This window comes from Stenella coeruleoalba (genome assembly GCF_951394435.1).
Source record: "Stenella coeruleoalba genome assembly, chromosome: 11".
Taxonomy (NCBI): Eukaryota; Metazoa; Chordata; class Mammalia; order Artiodactyla; family Delphinidae; genus Stenella; species Stenella coeruleoalba.
Genome location: NC_137157.1, coordinates 25,684,445 through 25,708,823, shown reverse-complemented (window position 1 = coordinate 25,708,823; position 24,379 = coordinate 25,684,445). Strand labels below are relative to the sequence as shown.

General features: G+C 39.5%; 2 protein-coding genes across 5 annotated transcripts in view; both read right to left on the bottom strand.

Annotated features, from left to right (window-relative positions):
• Positions 1-7,795, bottom strand: part of NR2C1 (nuclear receptor subfamily 2 group C member 1) — a 41,556-nt gene extending 33,761 nt beyond the window's left edge. For all 3 annotated transcript variants that reach the window (XM_079938432.1, XM_079938434.1, XM_079938433.1), the window contains exons 1-2: positions 7,650-7,795; positions 3,360-3,432 (exon numbers count right to left, since the gene is read on the bottom strand). In XM_079938432.1, the coding sequence (XP_079794558.1) occupies positions 3,360-3,413 (54 nt within the window). In that variant the 5' untranslated portion in view covers positions 3,414-3,432; positions 7,650-7,795. The remainder of the gene's footprint in view (positions 1-3,359; positions 3,433-7,649) is intronic.
• Positions 7,796-17,853: 10,058 nt separating this feature from the next.
• Positions 17,854-24,379, bottom strand: part of FGD6 (FYVE, RhoGEF and PH domain containing 6) — a 111,790-nt gene continuing 105,264 nt past the window's right edge. For both annotated transcript variants that reach the window (XM_079936000.1, XM_079936001.1), the window contains exons 19-21: positions 23,572-23,700; positions 22,792-22,940; positions 17,854-20,404 (exon numbers count right to left, since the gene is read on the bottom strand). In XM_079936000.1, the coding sequence (XP_079792126.1) occupies positions 20,368-20,404; positions 22,792-22,940; positions 23,572-23,700 (315 nt within the window). In that variant the 3' untranslated portion in view covers positions 17,854-20,367. The remainder of the gene's footprint in view (positions 20,405-22,791; positions 22,941-23,571; positions 23,701-24,379) is intronic.

Here is a 24,379-nt window from a genome sequence, read left to right as displayed (position 1 = left end):
GATGACATTTTTGCACAGACCTGAGTGAAGTAGCAGACCAAGGCTTAGAACTAGCTAGGGGAAGTGCATCCCAGGTAGAAGCAGCAGCCTGTGGGGCAGGAAGAGTGTGTTCCATACATCTGAGGCAAGAGCACACGGAGAGCTGTGTGAGTGAAATAGAATGGGAGAGAGAGATTTATGGTAGGAGGTGGGATCTGAGAGACAAAAGGGGCCAGACTGAATAGGACTTTGTAGGCCATAAAATGACTGATTTCCTACTGGATGACATGGAGATCCATCCACTGAAGGGTTTACAGAGAAGAGAAGTGGCAGGATCTTTTGCAGATAGGATCATTCTAGATTTAGTGCGAAGACCAGACTATGAATGTTCAAGAACAGAATTAAGGGAGACCAGATAGGATGCTATTGCACAGATACTGGCAGCACTTGGGTATCGTACATGGGCAGAGATATAGGCTGAGATCAGGGTAGCAGCCATGCTAGTGGTGAAAAATGATTAAATCTGGGATATTTTATAAGGGAGAGCTGACAAGATATGTTGATGGATTGGAAGTGGAATATGAGGAAAGAAGAGTCGAGGATGACTATAAAATTTTGGCCTGACCAACTGGGAGGACAGAATTGCCATCTACTGAGATGGAGTAGTCTGGGGAAGAGCAAGTTCATGAACAAAAAGAACAGCCTAGCATTGACGGTTTTTGTTGTTGCTAGGCAAATATTTTACAGAATAAACTCATTAAGCCAATTAAATTCCTTGATTCAATTTTAAAATGGCAAAGCTGGTTTCCAACTTTTTTCTATTTCTCTGAAATTATTTTCATCAAGACTATTTTCTATGCAAAATTTACAGCAAAGTTCTGAATCACTAATCAGTTACTCTCTAGAGCAGACGCTATTGATTATGGCTGCTGCCAATTTGAGTTTCCTTTGTCGACCATTATTTCTACCATATCCTGTTTTTCTGGCTGCAGTTTTAACTGTTGTCAATTTTATTTTGCATAGGTTATTTCTACCAAGTCTAGTCTCCATCTTCCTCTCTCACAATTTCTGCAATTTTCAATAACTATAAGATGTGACTTTGAATCAGTTCATCTATAATTTTATCATGTAAAGTTTATGTTGTTGTAAATTTTATTTTAGAATATTTCTATCAGAAATATCCATTGTAAACTGAATAAAAATCTAATGGCTCACAGTTATTTTTTAGAGACAAGCATCAGGTACATGCAGGGTCCAACTGTTATTGGGTTGAAACCCTTTGCTTAGATGGGTAAAAGTATGTTTACTGCAGCATAATAATTATAATTGGAAACTGAAGCAATCCAAATGGCCTTCAATAAGGACCAGTAAATAGATTATGGGGAAAAAAATAGATTATGGAAATAGTTCTCAGGTCTCAGGACCCCTTTACACACCAAAAAAAAAAAGTCACTGAGAGCCCAAAGAACTTCTGTTTATGTAGGTTGTATCTATTGATATTTACCGTATTACAAATTCAAATAGAAAAATATTTTTAATATTTATTAATTCATTTAAAAATAACCCAGGGACTTCCCTGGTGGCACAGCGGTTAAGAATCCGGCTGCCAATGCAGGGGACACGGGTTCGAGCCCTGGTCTGGGAAGATCCCACATGCCGCAGAGCAACTAAGCTCGTGTGCCACAACTACTGAGCCTGCCCTCTAGAGCCCGTGAGCCACAACTACTGGAGCCCGCACACCTAGAGCCCGTGCTCCGCAACAAGAGAAGCCACTGCAATGAGAAGCACACACACCACAATGAAGAGTAGCCCTGCTTCCTGCAACTGGAGAAAGTCCGCATGCAACAACAAAGACCGACCCAATGCAGCCAAAAATAAATAATAAAATAAATTTATTTAAAAAATAAATAAAACAACCCATTAAATGTTAACATAAGTAACATATTTAATGAAAAATAAATAATTTTCCAAACAAAAGAAAAATCAATGGGAAGAGTGGCAATGATTTACATTTTTGCAAACTGCTTTAATATCTGGCTTAATAGAAGCTAGATTCTCATACCTACCTGGGCATTCAATCTGCTGCAATATGTTGTTTTGGTTAAAATATATAAAGAAAATCAAGCCTTACATTTACTAGGTAAAAGAGGGAAGAATATCTTAACTGTTTCTTCAAACTGTGTAAACTGTTCTTTAATATGACACCAAAACTTGACAAGTGATAGCTTTTTTAGAGGTTAGTTGCAATGTGGAATCAGAAACTATATATTAAAATCTATCCGGCAATGTAAATCCTTTACTCATGAGTGATTGTGTAACATCGTGCATTGGTCATTTGGGAAACACTGGTTCAGTGAGTTATGTACACCTTTTAAATGTTGACATATTTCATCATACAATATCACATGACATGCAGCCTCTGGAAAACTGCACCATATACTTGTGACAGAATGATAGTGAAAAGGCAAATACTGTAACATTTTAGTATTATTATGAGAATGGTTTTGACCTTGCTGACTCTCTGAAAGAGTTCCTAGATGATACTTTGTAAACCTTTAGATTATGGTACCTCTTACTAGGACATAACTTGTAAAAAAAATGAAGACCTATCTATTGACATGGATGTCCTTCTACTGGTCTATTAAACCTCAGATTCCACACCTGTCAGAAACATTCCCTGGCTAGATCCTCACTCTACCACAACTCTTCATTAGTTGTTTTTCTTCTGTGCTCCCATAACACCCTATAGAATTATCACAGCACTTACCATATCCTATTATGATTGTCCAATTATTCAACTGTCTCTCACTAGATCAAAGCGAACTTTTTATTTTTAGTTTTTTTTTTAACATCTTTACTGGAGTATAATTGCTTTACCTTGCTGTGTTAGTTTCTGTATAACAAAGTGAATCAGCTATACGTATACATATTCCCATATCCCCTCCCTCTTGCGTCTCCCTCCCACCCTCCCTATCCCACCCCTCTACGTGGTCACAAAGCACGGAGCTGATCTCCCTGTGCTATGCGGCTGCTTCCCACCAGCTATCTATTTTACATTTGGTAGTGTATATATGTCAATGTCACTCTCTCACTTCGTCCCAGCTTACCCTTCCCCCTCTCCATGTCAAGTCCATTCTCTACGTCTGCGTCTTTGTTCCTGTCCCGTCCCTAGGTTCCTCAGAACCATTTTTTTTTTTTTTTTAGATTCCATATATATATGTTAGCATACAGTATTTGTTTTTCTCTTTCGGATTTACTTGATCAAAGTGCACTTAAATTCAAGGGTATCTTTTATCTCTGTACCACCAAACCCTAGCATATACTACACTTGGTATAAATAAGTTTGGTGAAGCAGTGAATGAACGGTAAACTAGACATACCTCTCCCATCTGTTGTTCAATAATTTGATGTGCAATTTCTTCTATGGTTGCCATGATTTAATTGCCAAGTGTCCTGCCAAAAGTAAAAAGATGCTTTTTTACAGTTATACCCATAAAACGTATTTACTGAAGAATTTAAAAATGGAATTATATGTTAGGATTTGCTTCAAAATAATCCAGCTGTGTGGGTGGGGGTGAGAAGGAATAAACAAAACAAGAATGGCCATGTGCTGACAATTACTGAAGACTGCTAAAGTTTATACAGCGTTCATAAAACTATTCACTGTGCTTTTATAAATTCTGAAAACGTCTATTAAAAAAACCCAAACTATTCAATACCAAACAATTTCACTTTTCAAAGATACTGAAGCCTAAGCTGCAGACCTGATATAGATTAGGAGTAGTTTATTAACTGAATAAGGGCAACCCAGCCTGTAAAAAAAAACCACATCCTTGTAGTCATTTAACACACTTTTAAAGCAGTATATTGTAAACGCCGACAAAATAACTGCATTCATTCAGAGGGCTAGATTTCTCTAGAATTTTGTAATTGTTCTTCCTTGTTCTATTAATTTGAATTTTAATGTAAAACTGTCTTCAAATGGATTTGAGAGCCAGTAAGATTAATGGGTTGACTTCGGCTTTTGCATTTTCTCTGTATCAGGTAGTCAAGAATACAAAAATTATTTCTGACTTTATCATATTATATACTATGATAAATTCACTAATATTCTGTAATTATAATTAATATTAATTGCCAAATTGTCTGAATTATTTCTTTCAATTACTTTTAAAACCTTAAATCCTTCAATTACTTGTTCTAAAAGCAATACACAATATTTAGATTAATTACTCAACTCTCTCTCACTAGATTGAAAAGTAGTGCCCTCAACCTCTCTGGAACCAACCAAGGAGACAGTTACTTCCCAGGTCTGTGTGCTCTGGGTCCATGATGGCAGTGGCAGCTCTCCCAAACTCTGACCCATCTTTGGGGGGTCATTCTTCCCTTTTCTTGAAGGATAACACATGTTCAAAACTGAATGGCTCTATTGCCCATCCAGTAGAGTCCCAGAAATCCAACAGCCTTCATTCATTTCATCCCATCTCTGTCCCCTTCAGTCCAAGATGGCAGCATTTCTGCTGGCATGAAATTCCCAGAAGTCTTGCTGCCTCCCATGCAGTTCATGGGGGTCCAAGCCATCAGACAAGAGAGTCCTGAACAGATCTCTTCTGGATAACTCCATCTCTATTCCTGGCTTGTGCTGTATGTAGATCTCAAGGACACTGCTAATGTTGCAGTCTTCTGAACAAGGCCGCGTATTTTCTCCCACAAGAAAAACTCTTCCTCTGAGATTCATTTAAGCCAGTTACACTACAGTTTTTAGTGACTTTTATTGTCATTCATTCATTTCTGTTCCAATTTCATTACTCATTGATGATCTGACACTGATTGTTGTCCCTTTCCTGCCATTCTCCCAGTTTCCTGACCTCAAAGTCCATTAATGTTCACCCAAATGCTACTTTAATATTGTGCTGTCAGATTGCTCTAACATATATATTTAATAAAATTTTAGCTCTTAATATTCTTCAAAGCCTTTCCTTTAACTATAGGACATGAGGTGTCCATTTATGTATTTGTTTGTTTATTTATTTATGGCTCTGTTGGGTCTTCGTTGCTGTGCAGGCTTTCTCTAGTTGCGTCGAGCAGGGGCTATGCTTCCTTGCGGTGCACGGGCTTCTCACTGCGGTGGCTTCTCTTGTTGCGGAGCACAGGCTCTAGGCGCGTGGGCTCAGTAGTTGTGGCTCGCAGGCTCTAGAGCGCAGGCTCAGTAGTTGTGGTGCACGGGCTTAGTTGCTCCATGGCATGTGGGATCTTCCCGGACCAGGGCTTGAACCCGTGTCCTCTGCATTGGCAGGTGGATTCTTAACCACTGTGCCACCAGGGAAGCCCATGGACGTGATGTGTCATTTGTTAAACCTTACATTCTAGCCATATGCACTACTTGTATCCTTGAATTTACCATGTTGCTTTGTGTTTCCATGTCTTTGCTAATGGCTTCTCTACCATGAATGCTATGGAATCACTAGATCAACATGTTTGTTTTCCAAGACGAAATTTAACTCAAAAAACTGAGGAAAAATGAGCATTCTTTACATATTGTTGATGTAAGTATAAATTGTTATATTTCTAGAAAGAAATTTGCCTGTGTCTATGAAGTGCCTTAAAAATGTTCATACTCATTGATCCAATAATTCATTCAATATTCTTCCATTCAACAAATACTTGTTGAGTGCTTACTATGAGCCAGGCATTTTTCTAAATGTTAGGGATTGAGCAGGGAGTATTAAAACAAACGTCCCCTTGTAAAATTTATATTTTGGTGGGGTGAAACAGACAACAAATTTCAGCTACTCCCAGAACTGACTTTCCTGGATGATTATTTAATATATACAAACTGTGCATATGAAAAGCCCCTAGAAGGCAAGAATCAACTTTGTGTCAGCACCTTTGACAAATAGCAAGATCTCAGGATGCTTACAGAACTGAAACGCATCCTCAGTCTCCTGTTTCAGAAGTACCAATGTCTCTTTAATGGTCAAAGAATAAAGTTTCAGCCCTTCTCCTGGTATTTTTTCAGTATTTACTAAGCCCCTATAACATGCCTGCCACTGCAGACACAAAGCAGCATTCCTTTATAGTCTGACTTCCTCATCTTCTCATTTTATCTCCTACCAGTCCCAGAGGGGCCTCTGTTTAGGACAACTGGAATGTTGTTTATTCCCCAATATACAGTGCCAAGCTCCTCTTCCCTCATTTAAGTTTCTCACCTTTAAAACTCACTTCTAATTTTTTTTTGTTTTTAATCCAATCTTTCTAGATGAGTACAGCATTTATTGTGTATACTAAGGCTGTTAACAAGGCCTCAAGAACAAACGTCTGTTTACTTCTAATACTGTATGCAAAATTTTATGGGAAGGTGCATTTTTCTAGCGAGAGTCCATGGCCTTCATAAAAGATTTTAAGAGGGTGCAGAGGGTCCTATATGACTTTTAAAAGTTACATGATTATATATACTGTTAATCCTTTATCATACGCGGTTTCTTTTGTCTTTTCTATTCCCCAGGAGTAGGAATTATATTTTGTGTAGCAGACATACAAACAGTAGATATTCTGGGAATGTCTGCTGCCTCTGATTTCCTAAAAAAAGACTGAGATGTCCCTACAAAGAATGATGAAATTACATTTTATGCGATCCACTTTTTAATAAGAATAAATAGAAATATCTCCTTTAGATCTACCAAATTGACACACAAGCAAAATCTAAAATCAATCATTGTGTATCAACCAACCGCAGAGCAGTCACTGTTCAAAATCCCTCCAAAGTCGAAGGCCTATTTACAAGTTCCGGAGGCACAAAACCCCTAAAGGGCTTAATTTCAAGTCTTTTTGCTTTTCCTTTCCAGTTATTATTATTATTTTTTAAACAGCTGACGTATTTAGTGAACGTTACGAGACAGGTTTGGCAACATTTGACATTCGTAAAACGGCATCTGCTGGAGTCGGAGGTACAATTTAACAAAAGAGCTACTGGAAGCTTGGACATGCCCACTGCACTGAGGACCCTTGGCCGTTCCATTTTATTTCTCAAAAGATACAGGTCCAAAGGCAGCGGCCACTCCCGTCCCCGTCGGTCGTGAAAGTTGAGAGCATTATTCCGTCCGTCCTGTGTAAGCACGAGTACTAGCCAGAGGCTCGGGGTGAAAGGGATCCGGGCCTCGGCTCGCGACCACTCGCAGCCAGGCCGGCCTCTCAGCATCCCGCCGGCGCTCGAGCCCAAGCGGCGCCCCGGGCCCGGGGGCGGCGCGCGGCTTCCTCAGGCGGGGGAAGCGGCAGCGCCGCCGAGACGGAAGCTTTTCCTGTAGGTGAAAGGTCAGAGGCGCCGCGGGAGAGGCTGCAGTGCGCGCCGAGCCGCTCGGGGACTCCCTCTCGCGCCCGCCGCCCCAGCCCCTATCCGGGCTCCCGGCCCCGCGCCGAGCTCCGGCTCCGGCCTCGGCCTCTCTCGGAGCCCCGGGCACTCGGTCCCGCTGCTGCGGCCGCTCTCTGCGCTCCCAGCCCGCCCCGAGCAGCGCGCCGCGGCACTGCCGGAGGGCGGGTTCCGCCGGCCGAAGCCGCAGGCTGTTGGGAACGCTGGGGGCGCGTCCGTTGGCACCTGGGAGGAAGGGACCTCCCCACGGTACCCGCTCCGGGCGCCGCTGCAGCCGCTTTTCTCCTCACCCGTCCCTTCTTACCGGCGCTTCTCCGCCGAGCTACGTCCTTCGCCGGGCGTAGACGACAGCCCCGCTGCAGCTGCTGCTGGGCGGCGGGGGGGGCTCCGGGAAGAGACAGGTTGGAGAAAGCTGAAGGGGGGAGGGCCAAAAAAATGGGGGCAGGGAGCTTTCTGGGTTTGGGTATTTGGGGGGGGTCAGAGTTCGTGACCCCTCCCTCAGCTCCTCGGTGCGCGCTCCCGTCCGCGCCTGCGCACGAGTGCAGTGGAGAGGCGGCGAGAGGAGGTAGTGACGTTCCCCGAGTAGAGGGATGAGAGAACCCAGCCTGTGGAGGTCGACTGTCCCCTATCGAATGGGAGGGAGAATGCTTTGCCGCAGCTGCGCGTCCCTATGCGGGACTTCGAGAAGCCGCGTGGCCTTAGCGTTCCGTTTGCAAAAGGCGGTCGTTAAACGAAGTTTTGAGACTGTTCAGATTTGAGCCAGGATAGATAACCCAATCAGTTTTAGACAGTTCGGTTTCTAATTTGTGGTGAAGTGGGCTCTGTTTCAGCCTCTTAGCTTGGACTAAACGGCTTATTAGAGGACTAACAAAACTGGGTAGATCCCGATAAAGTATTTTAAATAACCTTAAATAAAACAAGCTGGGGCATAGTCCTCTATAGTAAGGCTAAGTTTTACTTATAAAGTCTTGTGAGTAAATAAGCATAAGGGCTAAATGGAGCTAGAATTTAATATCACTTAGAATGAAAGCTTCCGAAGACTGGCTTTAGTCTGTTTCATTCAGCGGTGTATTCCCAAGCTTATAGGACAGTGCCTAATGGTCAATGAAGATTCGAGAAATGAGGCATTGATGGAACTTCACGTTCTGATAGTGGCTCCTGAGGCCCCGAGGTGTGGCAGCCAGGGCTGCCCTGTGTGCAAAGCACTGTGTAGTTTAGATGTTAAGAGAAGGGGGTCCTCAAAATGTCTTTTAGTTTTGATTGGCACTAGAAAAGCAGTCACGGATTCAGGCCAGAAACCCAAGTCAGGGAAAACAAAAGTGCACTGGTAAGGAGAACATCTCCTCTCTCAGTTCCCTCTGGAACTAGGCGGCTGGACAAAGAAAAGGGGCAAGCAGAAACCGCTAACAAGTAAAAATATGCTCTATGCCTCATTCTCTGGAAGTCTCCCTGTTCCTTTTAGTACCGTTTGTCGTGTGTTTGGTGGTTTTAAGGCAGCCCCTCCTCCGTCCACCCAAATTTGGGATCAAATCGTTAAGTGTGTCCCAAAGACAAAAGCTATAGGTCCAATGGGAAAAGGCAATCTGAGACCTTTCCTCTATTCTTAGTGCCTAACATGCCATTTGGGGAGTATCTTTTGTGGGTGAGAAAGAGCTTCCCCTAATTATGATTCAGGAAAACAGGTCAGTGTGGTTCATCTTTGAATGTGTGGTTCATGGTCAGTGTGGTTCATCTTTGAATATATGGTTCATGGTCAGTGTGGTTCATCTTTAAATTTTTTTAACTATAAAAAATTATGGTTTAGGGTCTTCCCTGGTGGCACAGTGGTTGAGAGTCCGCCTGCTGGTGCAGGGGACACGGGTTCGTGCCCCGGTACGGGAGGATCCCACATGCTGCGGAGCGGCTGGGCCCATGAGCCGTGGCCGCCGAGCCTGCGCGTCCGGAGCCTGTGTTCCGCAACGGGAGAGGCCTCGGCATTGGGAGGCCCGTGTACCGCAAAAAAAAATTATGGTTTAAAAGACATCATCGGGCTTTCCTGGTGGCGCAGTGGTTCAGAGTCCGCCTGCCGATGCAGGGGACTCAGGTTTATGCCCCGGTCCGGGAAGATCCCACATGCTGCGGAGCGGCTGGGCCCGTGAGCCATGGCCGCTGAGCCTGTGCGTCCGGAGCCTGTGCTCCGCAACGGGAGAGGCCACAACAGTCAGAGGCCCGCGTACTGCAAACAAACAAACAAACAAGACATCATCACACCAATAGTAGATTTAGTAAATTTATTGTGTATAAATATAATATTAACATTATTTACAGTGCTAATATTTTATTTATAAAGGATCTACATATGTGGACAATAAGATACAAACTATATTATCATTTTAAGTAAAAAGTGTTTCTATAAATTTGTCATTTAAAAAAATAGTATTTCAGGCTTCCCTGATGGCGCAGTGGTTGAGAGTCCGCCTGCCGATGCAGGGGACACGGGTTCGTGCCCCAGTCCGGGAAGATCCCACATGCCGAGGAGCGGCTGGGCCCGTGAGCCATGGCCGCTGAGCCTGCGCGTCCGGAGCCTGTGCTCCGCAACGGGAGAGGCCGCACAGTGAGAGGCCCGCGTACCGCAAAAAAAAAAAAAAAAAAAAAAGTATTTCAAGATTGGTTCTTAACATGCTGTATGACCAACTCATATAAAAGAACCCCCCCCCCCAAAAAAAGAGAGGGATTTGATATTGAGGCTTTTTGAAAATTTACTACTACGTTTATCTTAAAACAAAACAAAAATCCTACTAGAAAATTTCCATTCGAAAATAACATTAAAAGTGGCATAGGCTCCAGAATGATTTGTGTATTAGAGGCATTCAAAAAAAAAAAAAAAGATCCATTTGAATTAATTTAACTCACCAAATACTGGGTGTCCAGTTCATGCAAGGCACTCTGCCAGATGCTGAGGAGGAATCTCAAATGAACAAGATATAGTTGTTGGTCTCAAGGCTAGGATGTGATAAGCACCATAAAAAAGTCTGTTTAGGAGCTAAAGGCTACGGAAGCATAGAGGAAGGAGACAGTAGGTCTAAGGAGGAACAGAGAGAAAGCCTAGGATCAACTATTACAGAGAAGTCTTGGATAAATAGGCAGAAATGGAGGTGGGGGAAAGGATAAAGAAAAACAAAATGATGTGAACAGAGAAAGGTTGGGTTGGGGTTACCTGCTGTGTATGATACCTGAGGAAAAGTGTTCCACACCAAGCCACTCGGAAGCCAATGAAGGTTGTAAAGAGCAGGGATGAAACTAGATTAGAACTATGCCTTACAAGATGGCTCTGGCAATGTTTAAAATGGGACCATGCAAAGAAGGCATTGGAATTAGAAGAAAAGTTATGCCAGTCACTGGGAAGAGGTAACAGGGACTTGATCTAGGGCAGATGCAATAACAGAAGGACAACGAAGACAGAAAGGATACAAAGGCAATTGTAGAGGGTCCCGTTGACACTTGGAGGCAGATTCTGGAGCCTAGAATGGTGTTTTTCCATTGCAGAAGAAAATATACAGATTTGAATGAAAAGAAATTGAGTTGAGTTTTAGGCATGTAAAGTTTAAAGTGCTTAAGATGTAGATGTCCAACAGGTACTTGCAAATATGGACTTGCAGGATGGTGGAAAGAGCAGGTCTAAGATCTGAGTTATAATGAGGGCACTTTGGGGACTCTGATTTGGAGATGACCAGAATCCTGTCCTTACTTTCTTCAACAAATATTTTCACTTAAAAGACACAGGGTAGGTATTTTGTGAGAAACTGACATATTAGATATAGTATCTGTCTTCAAGGAGTGGGCAGTGTAGTAAGACAAATAGGATTTATCTCTCTGGAAGTTCCAGTGACGATATTTAACTACAATGGATCTCAAATTTCAAAACCTGAGTACAATGAAAGCACAGTCTGAGACATATCAACATACGCTGTGATAACATTTACATTTTAACTAAATTACTAAATAGCAGGCTTTCCCTATTTCCAGATGTATTTTACGAACCAAATATAACACATACCTTTGGCTAACAAAACTACACTTTAAAGTTGTCATCTTCAATTAGTTGTTTCATTACAGCTTTCTATTAAACAAAGGTTGCTCTGATGATCTCATTTTAAGAAATGCTACTACATACTCAAAGAATCAAGGTTTTGGTTAAAAAGGAAGTATCTTGGGCAAAGGACAGTAGGAGGATACTGGGTACATTAGGGAACAGGGGAAAAGGTTGGGGAGAGGTTCAAAAACGTGGGATGATGCCAAAGATAACCTTTCTCATTCTCCTAGACTCTGGAGGGTCCTCTGCATTTACAGCTGCCACAGATAAAGGAGGAACACTAGTTGTAAACACGTACTAAGAAGGCCAGCCTTCCCCTAGCTTGACCTGGCATCTCTTGTCTAGGTTTCCTTCAGCATCCTTTTGGGCTTAACATTATAACTGCTCTTTTCTCCTCCTTATGAATAAAAGGAGATACTTGAAAAGGATTTGATGGAAGCACATGTATCAGTGTAGTAAATACAGTACTCTTGGGATCTAAGTACTATTTATTTATTTATTAAAGTCTTTATTGAATTTGTTACAATATTGCTTCTGTTTTATGTTTTGGTTTTCTTGGCCGAGAGGCATGTGGGATCTTAGCTCTCCAACCAGGGATCAAACCCACACTCCCTGCTTTGGAAGGGGAAGTCCTAACGACTGGACCACCAGGGAAGTCCCTCTAAGTACTATTTATACCTTCTCCTCATTTACAGAATGCATCCAATTTTTTTTTTTGCTAAAATATTAGCTATCAAGAGAGGTTTTTGAAAGTAGCTTTACAAGAAAATGTATATAATTAGGTTTCTCATTTGACATTGAATGAGCAAGGTTAAATAACTGATCAGCTTCAGTGAAGTTATGAAGGATTGATAAGGGGGAAAGGGAATGTTACTATTCCACATTTAAAACATCTTGGCGGGGAAAGTGGTTCAAGACGGCGGAGTAGAAGGATGTGCGCTCACTCCCTCTTGTGAGAGCACTGGAATCACAACTAACTGCTCAACAATCATTGACGGGAAGACACTAGAACTCACCAAAAAAGATACCCCACATCCAAAGACAAAGCAGAAGCCACAGTGAGACAGTAGGAGGGGCGCAATCACAATAAAATCAAATCCCATAACTGCCATGTGGGTGACTCACAAACTGGAGAGCACTTATACCACAGAAGTCCACCCAACTGGAGTGAAGGTTCTGAGCCCCACATCAGGCTTCCCAACCTGGGGGTCCGGCAACAGGAAGAGGAATTCCTAGAGAATCAGACTTTGAAGGCTAGCGGGATTTGACTGCAGGACTTCGACAGGACTGGGGGAAACAGAGACTCCACTCTTGGAGGGCACACACAAAGTAGTGTGCTCATCGGGACCCAGGGGAAGAAGCAGTGACCCCACAGGAGACTGAACCAGACCTACCTGCTAGTGTTGGAGGGTCTCCTGCAGAGGCAGGGGTGGCTGTGGCTCACGGTGGGGACAAAGACACTGGCAGCAGAAGTTCTGGGAAGTATTCCTTGGCATGAGCCCTCCCAGAGTCCACCAAAGAGCTGGGTAGGCTCCAGTGTTGGGTCACTTCAGGCCAAACAACCAACAGGGAGGGAACCCAGCCCCACCCATCAGCAGACAAGTGGATTAAAATTTTACTGAGCTCTGCCCACCAGAGCAACACCCAGCTCTACCCACCACCAGTCCCTCACATCAGGAAACTTGCACAAGCCTCTTAGATAGCCTCATTCACCAGAGGGCAGACAGCAGACGCAAGAAGAACAACGATCCAGCAGCCTGTGGAACAAAAACCACAATCACAGAAAGATAAACAAGATGAAAAGGCAAAGGGCTATGTACCAGATGAATGAACAAGATAAAACCCCAGAAAAACTAAATGGAGTGAAGATAGGAAACCTTCCAGAAAAAGAATTCAGAATAATGATAGTAGAGATGATCCAGGACCTCAAAAAAAGAATGGAGGCAAAGATTGAGAAGATGCAAGAAATGTTTAACAAAGACCTAGAAGAATTATAGAACAAACAGAGATGAACAATACAATAACTGACATGAAAAATACACTAGGCGGAATCAATAGCAGAATAACTGAGGCAGAAGCAAGGATAAGTGACCTGGAAGACAGACTGGTGGAATTCACTGCTGCGGAACAGAAAAAGGAAAGAGAATGGAAAGAAACGAAGACAGCCTAAGAGACCTCTGGGACAACATTAAATGCAACAACATCCGCATTATAGGGGTCCCAGAGGGAGAAGAGAGAAAAAAAGACCCAAGAAAATATTTGAAGAGCTTATAGTCGAAAACTTCCCTAACATGGGAAAGCAAATAGCCACCCAAGTCCAGGAAGTGCAGACAGTCCCAGGCAGGATAAACCCAAGGAGAAACACGCCGAGACACATAGTAATCAAATTGACAAAAATTAAAAACAAAGAAAAATTATTGAAAGCAACAAGGGAAAAACGACAAATAACATACAAAGGAGGGGCTTCCCTGGTGGCACAGTGGTTGGGAGTCCGCCTGCCGATGCAGGGGACACGGGTTTGTGCCCCAGTCCAGGAGGATCCCACGTGCTGTGGAGCGGCTGGGCCCGTGGGCCATGGCTGCTGGGCCCGTGTGTCAGGAACCTGTGCTCCGCAACGGGAGAGGCCACAGCAGTGAGAGGCCTGCGTACTGCCAAAAAAAAAAAAAAAAAAAAAAATACAAGGGAACTCCCATAAGGTTAATAGAAGCTCTACAAGCCAGAAGGGAGTGGTATGATTTATTTAAAGAGATGAAAGGGAAGAACCTACAACCAAGATTACTCTACCCAGCAAGGATCTCATTCAGATTCAACGGAGAAATCAAAAGCTTTACAGACAAGCAAAAGCTAAGAGAATTCAGCACCACCAAACCAGCTCTACAACAAATGCTAAAGGAACTTCTCTAAGTGGGAAACACAAGAGAAGAAAAGGACCTACAAAAACAAACCCATAACAATTCAGAAAATGTAACAGGAACATACATATTGATAATTACCTTAAATGTGAATGGATTAAATGCTCACACCAAAAGACACAGGCTCGCTGAATGTATACAAAAACAAGACACATATATATGCCGTCTACAAGAGACCAACTTCAGACCTAGGGACACATACAGAATGAAAGTGAGGGGATGGAAAAAGATATTCCATGCAAATGGAAATCAAAAGAAAGCTGGAGTAGCAATACTCATATCAGATAAAATAGACTTTAAAATAATGTTACAAGAGACAAGGAAGGACACTACATAATGATCAAGAGATCAATCCAAGAAGAAGACATAACAATTATAAATTTTTATGCACCCAACATAGGAGCACCTCAATACATAAGGCAACTGCTAAGAGCTATAAAAGAGGAAATCCACAGTAACACAATAATAGTGGGGGACTTTAACACCTCACTATACCAATGGACAGATCATACAAACAGAAAATTTATAAGGAAACACAAGCTTTAAACGACACAACAGACCAGATAGATTTAATCGATATTTATAGGGCATTCCATCCAAAAACAGCAGATTACACTTTCTTCTCAAGTGCACATGGAATATTCTCCAGGATAGATCACGTCTTGGGTCACAAATCAAGCCTCAGTAAATTTAAGAAAATTGAAATCATATCAAGCATCTTTTCTCACCACAACGTTATGAGATTAGAAATCAATTACAGGGAAAAAAAACTAAAAAACACAAACACATGGAGGCTAAGCAATACGTTACTAGATAACCAAGAGATCACTGAAGAAATCAAAGAGGAAATCAAAAAATACCTAGAGACAAATGACAATGAAAACATGACGATCCAAAACCTATGGGATGCAGCAAAAGCAGCTCTAAGAGGGAAGTTTACAGCAATACAAGCCAACCTCAAGAAACAAGAAAAATCTCAAATGAACAATCTAACCTTACACCTAAAGTAACTAGAGAAAGAAGAACAAACAAAACCCAAAGTTAGCAGAAGGAAAGAAATCTTAAAGATCAGAGCAGAAATAAATGAAACAGAAACAAAGAAAACAATAGCAAAGATCAATAAAACTGAAAGCTGGTTCTTTGAGAAGATAAACAAAATTGATAAACCATTAGCCAGACTCATCAAGAAAAAGAGGGAGAGGACTCAAATCAATAAAATTAGAAATGAAAAAGGAGAAGTTACAACAGACACCGCAGAAATACAAAGCATCCTAAGAGACTACTACAAGTAACTCCATGCCAATAAAATGGACAACCTGGAAGAAATGGACAAATCCTTACAAAGGCATAACCTTCCAAGACTGAACCAGGAAGAAATAGATAATATGAACAGACCAATCACAAGTAATGAAATTGAAACTGATTAAAAATCTTCCAACAAACAAAAGTACAGGACCAGATGGCTTCACAGCTGAATTCTATCAAACATTTAGAAAAGAGCTAACACCCATCCTTCTCAAACTCTTCCAAAAAATTGCAGAGGCAGGAACACTCCCAAACTCATTCTATGAGGCCACCATCACCCTGATACCAAAAGAAAATTACAGACCAACATCACTGATGAATATAGATGCAAAAATCCTCAACAAAATACTAGCAAACAGAATACAACAACACATTAAAAGGATCATACACCAAGATCAAGTGGGATTTATCCCAGGGATGCAAGGATTTTTCAGTATACACAAATCAATCAATGTGATACACCATATTAACAAATTGAAGAATAAAAACCATAGGATCATCTCAATAGATGCAGAAAAAGCTTTTGACAAAATTCAACACCCATTTATAATAAAAACTATCCAGAAAGTGGGCATAGAGGGAACCTACCTCAACATAATAAAGGCCATATACGACAAACCCACAGCAAACATCATTCTCAATGGTGAAAAACTAAAAGCATTTCCTCTAAGATCAAGAACAAGACAAGGATGTCCACTCTCGTCACTATTATTCAACATAGTTTTGGAAGCCACAGCAATCAGAGAAGAAAAAGAAACAAAAGGAATACAAATTGGAAAAGAAGAAGTAAAACTGTCACTGCTTGCAGGTGACATGATACTATACAAAGAGAATCCTAAAGATGCCACCAGAAAACTACTAGAGCTAATCAATGAATTTGGTGAAGTTGCAGGATACACAGAAATCTCTTGCATTCCTATACACTAATGATGAAAAGTCTGAGAGAGAAACTAAGGAAACACTCCCACTTACCACTGCAAGAAAAAGGATAAAATACCTAGGAATAAGCCTACCTAGGGAGACAAGACCTGTATGCAGAAAACTATAAGACACTGATGAAAGAAATTAAAGATGATATAAACAGATGGAGAGACATACCATGTTCTTGGATTGGAAGAATCAACATTGTGAAAATGACTATACTACCCAAAGCAATCTACAGATTCAATGCAATCCCTATCAAATTACCAATGGCATTTTTTACAGAACTAGAACAAAAAATCTTAAAATTTGTATGGAGACACAAAAGACCCCAAATAGCCAAAGCAGTCTTGAAGGAAAAAAACAGAGCTGGAGGAATCAGACTCCCTGACTTTAGACTATACTACAAAGCTACAGTAATCAAGACAATATGGTACTGGCACCAAAACAGAAATATAGATCAATGGAACAGGATAGAAAGCCCAGAGATAAACCCATGCACCTATGGTCAACTAAACTATGACAAAGGAGGCAAGGATATACAATGGAGAAAAGACAGCCTCTTCAATAAGTGTGCTGGGAAAACTGGACAGCTACATGTAAAAGAATGAAATTAGAACAGTCCCTAACACCATACACAGAAATAAACTCAGAATGGATTAGAGACTTAAATGTAAGACCGGACAGTATAAAACTCTTAGAGGAAAACATAGGAAGAACACTCTTTGACATAAATCACAGCAAGATCTTTTTTGATCCACCTCCTAGAGTAATGGAAATAAAAACAAAAATAAACAAATGGGACCCTATGAAACTTAAAAGCTTTCGCAAAGCAAAGGAAACTACAAACAAGACGAAAAGACAACCCTCAGAATGGGGGAAAGTATTTGCAGACGAATCAATGGACAAAGGATTAATCTCCAAAATATATAAACAGCTCATGCAGCTCAATATTAAAAGAACAAACAACCCAACCAAGAAATGGGCAGAAGACCTAGACATTTGTCCAAAGAAGACATACATATGGCCAAGAAGCACATGAAAAGCTGCTCTACATCACTAATTATTAGAGACATGCAAATCAAAACTACAATGAGGTATCACGTCACACCCGTTAGAATGGACATCATCAGAAAATCTACAAACAACAAATACTGGAGAGGGTGTGGAGAAAAGGGAACCCTCTTGCACTCTTGGTGGGAATGTAAATTGATACAGCCACTATGGAGAACAGTATGGAGGTTCCTTAAAAAACTAAAAATAGAATTACCATATGACCCAGCAATCCCACTACTGGGCATATACCCAGAGAAAACTATAATTCAAAAAGGCATATGCACCCCAATGTTCACTGCAGCACTATTTACAATAGCCAGGTCATGGAAGCAACCTAAATGCCCATCGACAGACGAATGGATAAAAAAGATGTGGTACATATATACAATGGAATATTACTCAGTCATAAAAAGGAACGAAGTTGGGTCATTTGTAGAGACGTGGATGGATCTAGAGACTGTCATACAGTGTAAAGTAAGTCAGAAAGAAGAAAACAAATATTGTATATTAATGCATATATGTGGAACCTAGAAAAATGGTACAGATGAACCAGTTTGCAGGGCAGAAAAAGAGCCACAGATGTAGAGAACAAACGTATGGACACCAAGGGGGCAAAGTGGTGGGGGTGGGGGGTGTGATGAATTGGGAGATTGGGATTGACATATATACACTAATATAAATGTATAAAATGGATAACTAATAAGAACCTGCTGTATAAAAAAATAAATAAAATTAAAAAATTAAAAAAAAATCTTGGCAGAGGGTTGCTGGTAATCTGATAGCTTCCTCAAAAGGCGCTATATTTTTTAATTTTCAAAGCCCTCCATGGGGCTAAGCCAATAGCTAGCGTAATCATACATGAGTTTCACATGTAATTAGGAGAATTACTAGAAGTTTATGCAATGTTTCTTGTATTTAAATGTTTAACTGGTTCTTGATTCAGCCAACAGTTGGAAGACAGAATAGCCTTGGTTGATAGTTTTCAGATTCAGATTAAACCAAATCTTGTAGTCAGAAGGTTGAGAGCTCAAGAGGAGGAGGGAGGAACTCCAATAACTTGTTGTTTTGCAAAATGCTAGTCCCAATGAAATAGAAGGAAACACTGTATAAGGCATAACCTTGGTCTCCAAAAAGGACACACTAAAAACTGCAGGGATTTAACATGGAAGCCTTATTTATGCTATCTTGGTTAAAATTAATGAGCTGCAAAGAAGTGTTAATTTACCTACAGTGACAAAAAGATTTGGGAGATAGCATGTGAGGATTTTATGTGAGGTTGCAAGAGGATTCAAAGTGATTCCACAGCAAGCAATACCCAAAAAACTGCAGCAGCCAACTCTAGGTCTAGTAGATACCCTGGTGCTGCAACAAACATTCAGAAGGCTTCAGAAGGCACTGAGTAATTCTCTTGGCAATCATAAATATAATACTGAGTTAGGAAATCCTTTACATAGAAGCAGAAGGGAAATTTATTTTGCCCTTTAATGAAATATTCTATGGATAACCTTGCCTTTTAAGATAATTTATATTTAGTTTAAGCTCAGTCAATAAATGTATATTTTGAACATCAGGAATGACTTTAATCATAGTGTTAATTTCATTTTACTTCTGCTAATCAATTTTATATATAAAGTAGTTCATATGTTAAACAGTATGTGAACCAAAATTAGGAATATAAACCCTTCCTAATGAGGTACGCTGACAGTTGGTTAAAGAAAAATATACTTTTTTAATTACCAGAGAGGACATAACACAAAGTGGTATTAGAAAACCTTTAAAAAATGATACTATACAATTTCCGCTAATACTGGCTTTGAATTTGTGGTTTTTGATATGATAATTCCAGTTCATTTAAAAAAAATCACAATATTATAGAAAATGTAACATTCTTTTTAGATACAAATACCACCATTGACTTGGACTCAGAATACTTACAATAGCAAGGGACATCATGTAATATAATGCTTGCCATATTTTGCTTTTTAAAGAAATAATACACTTATGTTTGTGTTGAAATGTTAGTTTTTTAAAAAAAGATTAGACTTAATGTAAAGGCCATAGAGTTGATTATTTGTGCTCCCCTGCAAATGGAAACATCCTTTTTCCTACTCATTGTTGAGTTAGATGAAAATTCAGATTCTATCCCTTTGCTATAATTCCTTGATGATGTAACATTATCTCATACCAAAAGAGGTACATAACAGTAGAAATACTTTTGATAATTTACTGGAATTTCATTTCACAGTTACTGAGGTAGAAACTGGCCATGTGTTTTTCCATTAAAAGATACAAAAATTCATCTAAATTTATTGATTCAAAGACATGCGTTTTTTTCACCAGCTGTTTTATAATCATAATTTCCAAACCAAACACTGCATGGAAATTTGCTCCTTGATGTGCGTTTTTTATTTACAAAGACTTACCACTAGTGAGAATGTTACAAAGTAACACTGTAAAACACACTGAGAAAACAGTATGGACTGTGTCACAAACAGCTAGGGACTTTAGAATTCAGTGTGAGTCTCAGAAATAACTCTGACCATTAAGTAAACATCAAATTTTTAATAAATAACATACATGAAAAACAAACATTTTATAAAAATTACCTTATACCTAACAAAATAATTTCTTTGATGAAGATTTTGGTTGGATTTATCCTGGCAGTGTTCACTTATATAAAATTTTTGTACTGCATTTACTCTATTCTGATGAAATTCCACCCTTTTGGAATCACACAAGAGATGAAACAAATACAGCTACAATATTGTGCCTTCTTGAAATGCTTCTATCCACCTATAAGAGAAATTTGTTAGATTTTAAAATACAATCATCCAATATATGTTAAGACAGTATAGATAATAGCTGTGCCTGTGGATCCAATTACTCTAACAAGTATATTTAAGATCTTTCTTATAGCAAATGAGAATTCTGTATGTATAGAACTACCCTTTATTTGGTAATTGGGACCAAACTTTGGCCTGAAAAGTGCATCTCTTACTTCTTTCTCTTTTTTGGCCATACCACACAGCTTGCAGGATCTCAGTTCCCCAACCAGGGATACAGCCCGGGCCCTGACAGTGAAAGCGCCGAGTCATAACCACTGGACCACCAGGGAATTCCTGTGCATCTCTTATTTCTTTGAAGCATGAGGAAGGGGCCATTTCATGTATAGGCTCTATGAAGTTCTACTGACCCCATTTAATTGATTTCGGAAGTGGATATATCTGCAGAGGCCTTTATTTCAACCCCCTTTCTGCCTTTGGGAATACTAGCTCTGTCCCTGTCTCCTCATCTCTTAATTCTACCAACCAGAGACTCCTTGGGCATCTGTAGTCCAGACCTATTCTAATATTTTCAGTGAAAGGGAATCTAGCATCTAGTAGTCTACTCCCAGTTGATCTAAAGTTTGCATGCAATATAAAAGTGTCTCACTTTCACAGAAGTCTTTCTAAAATTCTTTTGCCTCAAAAGTTTTATTTGACAATATACACAGCTACAATTATTCAGAAGACACTTGGAGGTAGTTTCTTTGTACCTCCCCAGTAGTGTAATGGCTTCTAAACTTACCATGAACACTTGAAATCATTCAATGTAGTTAGTAAAAGTAGCCCGTAGCAGATTTATCTCACATTTTAAGGATGGAATTTAAAAAAATTTTAAAATGCAAATGGCATATAATTTATACCATAATAAAAAGGCTTTTTAAAAGTCAAAAGTTTCCATTAAAATTAACACATTTTAATATTCTATAATATTCTATAATGTGTTTAATATTCTATATAACACATTTTAATATTCTATAATTTTAATATTCTATAATTTTAATATTCTATAATATTCTATAACACATTTTAATATTCTATATTTAAAATTCTATAATTCTATAATATTCTATAATTCTATATTCTATAAATTTAATATTCTATATATTCTATATAATATTCTATAATTTATAATTCTATAATTTTAATATTCTATAATTCTATAATATAATGTATAACGTATTCTAAATACAGCAACGCATATGATATTAACCTAAAGAGAAATTTATAAATTAGCCTGTATTAATTCTAAATAACAAGTAAGCTCATACCCTTCACCCAACTACATTCAGCTCTGTCTTGAAGGGCTTTCTATCTTGTCAACTTAATGACATAAAGATATATATTCAAAAGCTTATCAGCTTGATGATGAATTCAGGTAAAAATGATGAGAAATATAATATCCAACAGAATTTTAGGGCAATTACTATTTTACCCAAGTAACTATTTTTTAAAGAAACAATAGTTGTGTCATAATTTAAAAATATTCTTCAGTACTCAAAAGTACCTGATTATTATTCAGGAACATATATAATTCTGGTACATTAATTTTAACTACCTAAAGAAATGACAAGCCTGGCTTATTTAAAGTATTCTTTTTGATCTGCATGCACTTTTAAAGCCTATTGAGAAAACATGAGCACCTCTTAGTGAAAACAAAATGTATATTTTGTGAGGCCAAAATGAAAATCAAATGAAAGGGAGGCGAACTGAATTGTTTTGTTCAGAAAGGACCTCAGTTTCACAGAGATATGCTTCTCTATGTTAAGCCATCTCATGACATCTAAATAAATATTCTTGTTGGAATTTTGAAGAGACTATTTCAGCCTTTTCCACCTAAAATGATATCCATTTCTTTCTACTCAGTCATTGGGAACAGCATGGGAGCCTCTTAATGTGTTTGACCTTTTCCCCAAAGGAGTAAGTCAGCAAGCAGCTGTTTAAACCCCTGCTGTTCCATGGCACAATTGAATCATTGGATTGCCAAAGTCCCAGAATGTTTCAAGAGAAGATTCTTAACCTCATTGGAGGAGAGGTCAAATAACCTCAGCTTCCCTTCCTTTCAGCAGAGGAGAATCATGCTGCTTCCTTGAAGGTCATGTGTACACAAAATATTTTGGACAGAACTACCTATTTTCTTTTCCTCTCTGCCTCCTGAAAATATTCCAGATACTCTTGCCTGTCTTTAAAACAATTCTAAAGAGTTTGAATAATACGTTAAATTCTTTCTAAATTGTACGTCTGATTTAAATTCTTCGTTGTTTCCATGCATGGAAGTAGGTTATTTTTAAAATCAATCAGTTAAAGTAACAACTTGAAATCTAATGTATGAAAGAAAAATATGTCTAAATTACTTACTTCTGAGCCGAGTGAGCATCATCTGCTTTGAATACATAAAATAACATGTTTTTGTGCAGTAACTGAAATACTCTCGACTCTGAATTCTCATCTTTGACTTGAGTGACAGTGAATCCTAGTAAAGGTTGACTCTCCAAAGCTGCCACATCCTAAATTTACAAAGACACAAAAGGAGATGGGTTTCTAAGTTGATACAAAATTCAGATCTGCAAACTCTTGATCTATATAACTCTAACTTAATTTCAAATACATATATATAAAACAATGGTAATTCTAGCAACTTATTCACCTTTCATTTATTCAACGATATTTATTGGGACACCCCTGCCCCACCTACACCATGAGCCAGACACTGTGCCAGACAGTTTTCAGCGTGTTCATACCCACTGAATTTCACATTATTTCTCTACAACCACAGGAGGTAAGTAATTATATTACTTTCATTTTATGGATGTAGAAAATGTAGCTCAGAAAGGCGATATATCCCGGTCCCACCGAACCTCTGCCTTTAGTGAAGTAGTCAGTAGTCACATGACACTCCCCAAACTTACATTTTAACACTATGGAAAATTCCTAACATTTCTGAGTAAGAGCTCTTTAGATACAAAACAAGGACCCTGTTCATGTCAAAAATAACAGCAACATCTCCCCCCCTCCCAAAGCAAAGTAAAACAAAAAACAGAGACAAAACAAATAAATTAGGCAAACATTGTAATTATTTCCAGGTAGCATTATAAAACAAGACCCTCAAATTATTCATGTTTAGATTTCAGATCTTACCTCACTTGCAGCATACGTATATAGCACTTTATTTTTTATGACAAACCACAAGTGTTTCCAAGGTTTTTTATTGCCCTTTGATCTGTACAAGTAGCCACTCATAGAAGAATCTTCTGTGTTCGCTGATACCTAGGTAAGCAAACCCCACACACAGTTTAATAGTTTTCATACAAAAACAAAATTTAAAATCACAAAGTTGCTTTTGATCATTGGTGCTGAAAGCAATAACCATAATAAGAATATCATGTTTCAGAATGAAATTGTTTATTTTCAAAATCTGCTACTGTACAAATTGAATACTGCCATGCCATGAGCATAAAATCCTTCCTTTTAGAAGCAATTCCAGAATTTTACCTGGTTTAACTGTGCTTGCATGTATGTGTTTCTTTGCGGGTTCACCTGTATTTTCTCGGTTGCCAGAAGATGAATAATAATTCCACATGTCAAAAATGCCTTTTATTTTTTTTTAAGATCCATCCACTTTATTTTTTAACATCTTTATTGGAGTATAATTGCTTCACAGTATTTTTTTTTTTTTTTTTTTTTTTTTTGCGGTACGCGGCCCTCTCACTGTTGTGGCCTCTCCCGTTGCGGAGCACAGGCTCTGGACACGCAGGCTCAGCAGCCATGGTTCACAGGCCCAGCCGCTCCACGGCATGTGGGATCTTCCCGGACCGGGACACGAACCCATGTCCCCTGCATCGGCAGGCAGACTCTCAACCACTGCGCCACCAGGGAAGCCCCGCTTTACAGTATTGTGTTAGTTTCTGCTGTACAACAAAGTGAATCAGCTATACATATACATATA